This window comes from Saccostrea cucullata, unplaced genomic scaffold (genome assembly GCF_032062105.1).
Source record: "Saccostrea cucullata isolate Sc308-1 unplaced genomic scaffold, CSIRO_AGI_Scuc_v1 ctg251, whole genome shotgun sequence".
Classification (NCBI taxonomy): domain Eukaryota; kingdom Metazoa; phylum Mollusca; class Bivalvia; order Ostreida; family Ostreidae; genus Saccostrea; species Saccostrea cuccullata.
Genome location: NW_026935559.1, coordinates 76132 through 83973, shown reverse-complemented (window position 1 = coordinate 83973; position 7842 = coordinate 76132). Strand labels below are relative to the sequence as shown.

At 30.7% G+C, this 7842-nt stretch overlaps 1 protein-coding gene across 1 annotated transcript; it reads right to left on the bottom strand.

Annotated features, from left to right (window-relative positions):
* Nucleotides 1-860: 860 nt before the first annotated feature.
* LOC134243214 (uncharacterized) lies at nucleotides 861-5718 on the bottom strand. Its single transcript, XM_062725445.1, has 4 exons — nucleotides 5568-5718; nucleotides 5382-5443; nucleotides 1675-1809; nucleotides 861-1477 (listed from the first exon to the last, which is right to left on the bottom strand). The coding sequence occupies exons 1-4, from the start codon at nucleotides 5630-5632 to the stop codon at nucleotides 1194-1196; spliced, it is 546 nt and encodes a 181-aa protein (XP_062581429.1). The 5' UTR covers nucleotides 5633-5718; the 3' UTR covers nucleotides 861-1193.
* Nucleotides 5719-7842: the final 2124 nt, after the last annotated feature.

The window sequence follows — 7842 nt, the reverse complement described above, 5'->3', positions numbered from 1 at the left end:
TTTAATTGTTCTAATTGTACACTATAATGGTAAAGTACAACAACTTAATTAAGAGAAATTGTGTTTCCAGCTTCAGAAAAAAAAAAGAAAGACATGCGGACAAAAGGAGGGAGGACACTTCACGAAGGGAGGGCGGGCGTTATGGTATAATAATTTATAGCACAAGCTTTAAAATGTCTTCAGATATAACTGGAAATAAATGTTATACACTCGGACAGAATGTATTGACCTTGACCTTTAAGCCTTTGACACAACAATTAAGAGTGGTCTCTTATAGATCACAGTGAATTTTTGTATAAAATTTCATTACTAAAAAGCAAAAAAGCTTCTTGAGATATCGCAGGAAATGAAGTGTTAAAGACACACGAAACTACAGATAGACGGAGAGACAGCTAGACGGACGGACACAGAGACTCAACTTAATGTCCCCACTTTAAGTGAATGTGAGAGACGACAAAGTGGTATTTTACATTCTGTAGCCTGAATTTGTTACACTACTAGAATTATATTGTACTTGACGTTATTTTTATTTAAGAGCACCAATCATGTTTATGTTAATTGTTATTAAAGTAATTTATCGCTTCTCAAAATAATAAAGACTTCTTTTTTTCAAGAAATTCGGATTAAAATTTTCTCCACAAATCAAATTTCTTTCAGGTGAGAATTAATTATAGTAATAAAGTTAGGAAATTTCAATTTCACAAAATAAATGTATAGATTTTAAACCCTGGGAATCCATAAGTCCAAAGTAGGATGGAATGTCGTCTACCTGCCACGAATAATGTGGAAATTTAAAAAAAAAAATTCGATAACTTCCTCATAATACTCTAGAATATAAATAATTTTATAAATAATTTTATAGTGATATAAACACGTTATTCCGGAAAATTACTTGCACTTTAGATTATTTTAGCATTTCAAAATACATGAACAAAGTATATAAAGCATTATTTAAAAACAAAATTGAAAAAAACAAACAGCAATTATTCTCAAAAGTCTAATAAAGAAATTCGAATTATATTGAGGGCCACCAAAGATATTCAAAACCAAAAGGTGCGTTGACCTTAACATTGCGGCGGCCATATAGCAATATTTAAAATGATTCAAAATAGTATCTAAAGTAATTTAACAAACACACAGGTACCTCGAAGTCAATATAAAATAGAAATATCAGAGTTTTTCATTGACAACACCTAAGAAGTGATCACTTCATTGTTTCTATCGGTCTCTGAGTCTGTGAGCCTTACAGCATCTAAGTATGACATTGAGTCATCAGGAATGGGTTGTGGTACTTCATATCTATGGTATCGAATTGAAACTGATTTACTATCCCGTTGACGAATGGGCCGTCTACAAAGTATTCTCAATCTGAAAGTAAGGGCTTGGAAAACGACAAGCAATGTCAATAAAAGGACAATGATTCCGAGGAGGATGTTGGAAACATACGTATGTGTCACCCTGTTGTCCAGATCTTTTTCTACAAAAAAAAAAAAAAAAAAAAAAATTACATATATAAAATTTTTGATTGTCTTTTTCTTAGAGTAAATTTGATTTTTGAAACTCTTCTAAATATTTCGCTTCTAATTGATAGACTTTTTTTAAAAGCTTTTTTTTAACTATAAAAACGAAATTTCATTTAAAGGAACAATTAAAATGTGCAGCTATCATTCCTACCATAGGTAAATATACATCCTTTTGACGGATGGCAATACTTTGGTGTGCAATAGCATTGTTGCTGGCAGTCATCTCCAAAACTTGGGAATCGACAAGTGCGAGAGCAATTGACACCGAAGTAACCTGACACACAATCTTCAAAATAAAAAGTAAAGTTGTAAAGTTTCGGGGGCGCCCTATCGACAAGGGATGTCCCTTTTCCTAGACAGTTAATTTCAAGTCGTGAATCCTATGTGATCGGTGCTTTCTGTCCTGTTTACAGATCGTCACAGACTTGTAATGTTTATATAACACTGATTTGTTTTACTTATATTCGATTAATTACCGGTATATGACCACTTTGTGTGTAATATACATTCCATGGCACCTGATCCCACCTCTGATGTTTTATGGAACTCTGTGTTTGCTCTTCTTCTATTTGAATTGTTTTATGGAATTTCATACGTGCAATTTTCATTTTAATGATCGCTACATATTTATTCCTTATTTTAAATCTTTTTGCCTTATCACTATTCATGCAATAGTCTCATTTCACCAAATTATTTTTATATCCTTCTTCTCTTTTTCCAAAAAAAAAAAAATAAATAAATAAATAAATAAATAAAAAATAAATCAGTGGTGTGAATGAATTAAAATAAACATTTCGAAAATATACTCTCGAAGAAAATACATGAAAGGATTTTTTATGTTGCAGTAAAAAGATTTATTGATATTGTTAATAAACTAATAAAACATATAAACAAGGTTAAATTGTACTAAAATTTCCAGAATGGTATCTTTTTAGTCTTAAAGATAACAGAAAGGAAATTTTATTAAGTATAATATGTTAAATGAAAAAATTGTTCTAAATGGATAAAATAAGCAAGTTTTAAATCGAAATCAATTAAAAAATTTCATATTTTATTATTTAGAGAAAATATACAGGTACAAAAGTTAATGTATGGTAATGCAGAGGAAATTCGGACTAAATTTTTAATTTTTCATTTTTGTCAAAATTTTTTATTTCTTTCAATAATAATCACGAAGTAAAGGTTAAATGTATTTTGAAACATCATTTTGCAAATATTATATGTGTTAAAGCTCATAATTTATTTCAAATAATTGAATGCTACGAAATAAAGAAATTCAAAAATATGTACAAAAACCATTCCAGACAATATATCTAAATAAATTGATCATTGACCCCATATAAATTTTATACTATGAGAATTAGGGCATCAAAAGTAATTTGAAGCTACAGATAGTTTAGAGTTCTTTTCAGTCAGATTTTAGTAATATTCGATTTAAAATAGGGAAAAAATATAAATATGACAGAGGAAATTCGAACTGTTATAATTATCAGATTTCTGGCCCAAACTACAATCATTTCTTTATATGAAGCAACGCTGTTCCATTGCTATAATATTTCATTATTTAAAGAGTTTAGTTGCTTGTAATATTTTGTGTGTATAGAAAAAATTGGTCATTGTGTGAAAAATTGAGGTATTTCCCGAGAAATACTCAGGGGCCACTAGCATGAAAAGTAGGTCATTGACCTAGTTATTTGAAATTGAAATTTAACACAAGAATCATTGGTGTACAATGTGCAATAGGTGGTTTTTCGTTCTTATCAGTGGAATTTTTGGTCATCTGAGTAAAGGTATACCTTAAATCAGTTTGTTTTTTACTACATACATTTTTTTTATACAGTTATTCTTTCCATAGAAACTAAAACTAACATGTTTTAAAGTCTCAATCTTATCACTCTGGATTTAGTTTAATGAAAATTTAGGAAGTACTTTAATATGATTCAAAGAAATTAAGAGCATATATAACATGAATAATCTATAGGTATGTGCATTGATTATATATTGGTTCTAAAAAAGGTAAAAGTGATGCTTTGAAATTTGAATGATTTCCTTTGTATAATTAATATGAAAATCACGTACAGAATTCAAGATCAAAAGTCCATGCAAACATTACAAACCAGAAGTAGAGCAAACAAGGAACTATTAAACAAAAAAAAAAAATAGTAACAAGTGCAATGTAGGAATGATCAACCCCTGCAGACCGACACATTCGTCTTGTACTCTTTATTATGATCGTGAAATAAAGGAAAAATCTGTTGAGTTTTATAGTTCAATGTGCAGATAATGCCCTAACATATAACAGGCATTTGACCTACTGAAAGATAGTATTTCATTACAAGACTTTGTCCTTGTGCTGATCAAAGAGCTTGCGAATTGATGGATTTAATTATTTAGACTGCTGATATTTTTCTTTCATTTATCTGTTTGTCAATATCTTACCTTTTTTAGAAATTGCTATTATGCTATTTGGTGTCGAATCACTTGTGATTTAATACTCATAGTGCCCTCCAAAAATCAAGGCCTGCCTTTATTTTTACAAATATCAAATGACGCAGGCTTCTAAAAGCGCCGAAACCCTCTTAATTAGTTGTGACGTATAAGCAATAGACCAAATGCTGCATTAAAGGTGCATAAACACAGACTTGAAGTTAATATTTTCTCAGCTGTTTTGCATGATATCACGACTTATATATTGCAATAGTATTTTACACGAAAATATAGAAAAAATCTTATTTCATTTAAAAGTTATAGGAACTTCAAATTTTTTGGTCGGGTTTGATTGAAACATCATTGCACATCCAGAAATTTTGGCACCTGCAAATGCAGTTAATGCCCTCAAGTTGATTCGATACGCAGGTGTATGCTGTATGTTCGAAAAATTTCTAAAGTGAGACAAGCTTTGACCCGTGAGTAAATTTAACAATTAAAGATATAGACATTTTCTATGACCGATACATTGACATTTTGAGCGAATCTAGTCTTCTTTGAAGTAAAATGCTTTACGTACGGTTGTCATACCTTGTTATTAGATACGTTAGATATTTTACATTAATTAATTGTCTTCTGTTTGCTCAATCATAACCAAAAAAAAAAGAGAAAAAAAAAACTGTGGGAGTAACTGGTTGACAAGGGATCTCACTCCTTCGTGGTACTTGATGCCACTTTTAGAGATCTATCTGCTCATGATTGTTTTAATGGACTAGCTATTCGCTATCTTGATATTTGATTTGATGATATTAACCCAGTCAGTTAAAAAGCACTATATTCGTATCATAAATACTCAATGATTTACAATACTTCGAAAGAAACTATCAGGTATCAACCATTCATGTTGATTATGATATGGAAAAATCATAACTGATACCATGTTTTTCTTGTACAGCTGTATGTCATGAATTGAATTTTGACGGAAGGATATGAAGATACCGAACAGAATTCGATATCAAACTCCATAAAACAAAACAAAATAGGAGCAGATCTAGAGCAAACATGGACCTCCAAAACATCAGAAGTGGGATCAGATGCTATAGAGGAGTGAGCATCCCCTGGCGCCACAGGTCACATCCATCGTGTGCTCTTTGTCATAATCGGGAAATAACGGCAGAGGATGCCCACTCATCCAACGCACTTCATCCCACCTCTGATGTTCTGGAGGACCGTGTTTGCTCTGCTCTTATTTTGTTTTGTGGACTTTTGAGCTTCAACACTGTTCATTATCTCATATTTCATTCAGATAAGTTTTTAATTTTATTCTTATTCAAAAAGACGTAGATTATTACCCCGTGATTTAGTTTATGAAATGAATAGCATTCCTCAATTCTACAAAATACAGTTTTTTTTTTAATTCAAAACACTTACTTTTGCAGATTTGTCTCTTTTCATCCCATATTTTATCTGGTGGACAGGACTTTGGCGACACGCTTGAAAAAATGAAAAAGGAATTTCTGGAACATATTGCACTAGACACTTTTTTTAAAATTGTGATACAGTGGAAATTTGCTGGAAAGTACTTTCCTGTTTTAAACAATGTGACGTTTTACTTACGTTAGAAAACTATTTGCAGTCATTGAAGAAAATGCAACGCATAAAAAGGGAACAGAAGTTTTCATTTCTCTAACGTAAGCTAAGAATTAAAATTTCGCAATCCAGATCCTGTACTTTTCACAAAAAATTGCCTTTTATAAACTGCTTCATTTTGTTCATAAAATATAAATTTTAAATTTGTAATATGATAATGAGTTCTAACCAAGGAAGAAGGAAAATAAACTAAAACCATACTTTACAAAAATATATAAATTCATTGTGGACCCCTTATGTTCGTACTCAATCCTTTACGTTTTCTAAGATTTTACCTCAGTATAAAATGAACAACAGATTCATGTCCACCAAGAAGATAAAGATTTATGAGGGTTGTTCGAAAATTTCATGGACGATGTCAATCGTTGTTATATTACTCACTTGAAATTTGAAATAAGCACACTATTACCCTGGTACATGTATATGTAAAAATATTTGTTTTGTTGATGTGTAAAGTTTCATTACATTGGAATTTACAGAAATCAATTAACTTAATTTTAAAATCAAATGTTTTGTACCCACGGACCACACTTAACGGTAATGTAACGTCACAACATAGCATCCAATTTCTCAAAAGTACTAACATTATACATTTCACAGAGAATAATCCAATTCAAATTCATTAATTCTTTATTTCTAATGCTTGACATTTATTTTTTAAGAATAGCTCTCGTTGTCCTTTGATAAGGTTGCAATTTCTTTTATTACTTAAACTTTTACAGAATAAGCTACTCTGAAGCGCCTATGTCTTTCCTCTACGTTCCAACTTTTAAAAGTTTTGTTCAGACAATTACAGTTAAACCGTTTCTACACAGATTTTCCTCAATCGATAAAGAGTCTCTATCACTCTGACATTGCCTGTACTATTTGTACACACATGCACAACTTTGCTTGTGACATATTTCTTGATTCCTCCAACATTTTTAGTGTTTATTCAGGATTTTTCCTGAGTAAATCTGTAAATCAATTTTTTTAATTTGCGAGAACTTTATTTCTGCGTAATTACGTGTGACCGTGTGATCGCGAATATAAATCTTATGATAATTCAATTATTAAAACGCGAATTTTAATTTTAGCGAATGATAGTATTCCTAAATATTATATAGGGTAATAACCACAATTCGTGAAAATTTTGTTTCTCTCATTAAGAGTTAATTATTATCTCGCGTAAATAAAGTGTCGCGCATATGTAGTGATCTATAGTACACGAAATTGCATCGTTATCTGCTGCTCCGTGATGTTCTAAAACGTCATCGTTTTTGTCGTTTTCAATACGGACTACCTTTCCTCTCAAGTTGATGTCTTTTCAACAAAGCAAAATATAAAGTCATAATTTGTTATGCAAATCGATGTTACACTTCTTAATTTGAATTTCTAGGATGCTTTTCGTTTTTGCTCCATTTTACAGAGAATATGGACTACAGACATTATTTCGTGTATCATCTGTAACTTAAAAATTGCTAAATTATGACCTGCTCCGCGATCCGATTTTTGCATTTTTAAAATCTAGGTAAGTTCTAAATTAATCGTAACATTTTGAGAAAAAAAATAATATAAATCATTTGGATTTATTGTTAAAAACCTTCCACCAAGTTGGTTAACGTATGACGTCAAATAAAAAAGATATGACACTTGTCCACGAACTATTCAAACAACCCTCGTATTTTGAATACAAATTCGACAAAATTATGTCTTCTTAAATCATTATATTTTTATAACCATGGAAAATTGATCACACAATGATTTGAAATTAAATACATTGTAGTTATTTAAAAAATCTTTTATTTGGCATGATGGAAACTAAAAGTGGTTACAATCAAAAGCCTGATGATAGCAAACAATTATCTAACCTTTTACTTAAGAAGAGTAAAGTAATCAAGAAATAACCTTGAACCCCATTCAAGGGGTTATGGACCTCTCTTAGAGAATGAGAGAAATCAAATAAATATTTGAAGCAGCTTATCAAAGAGAAATGTCTATACCACCCCAAATTAATAGGTATTTTGCGTTTCGATGACTTTTGTGGTGGACAAGACCCCTCCCCCTCCCCTCATTCCGAAAAAAAATCCTGGAACTTGAAAATGTATTGACAGACCTATTCATGTCTTTGTAAAGTACATACCGGTATTCCTTTGTATATGCGGAAAATTTGAATTAAAAATTATTTGAAGTGATCATATTTTAAGTAGTTTATCTAAACTTTTTCTTCAGAACAGATTACTATGTTTGCGTTTATAAATAA

Coding starts and splice junctions, on each gene's coding strand:
- LOC134243214 (XM_062725445.1), bottom strand. CDS start 5,632: ATGAAAACTTCTGTTCCCTTTTTATGCGTTGCATTTTCTTCAATGACT. Junction 1,810..5,381: donor AAAGAGACAAATCTGCAAAA/GTAAGTGTTTTG, acceptor TTTATTTTGAAG/ATTGTGTGTCAGGTTACTTC. Junction 1,478..1,674: donor AGGATGTATATTTACCTATG/GTAGGAATGATA, acceptor TTTTTTTTGTAG/AAAAAGATCTGGACAACAGG.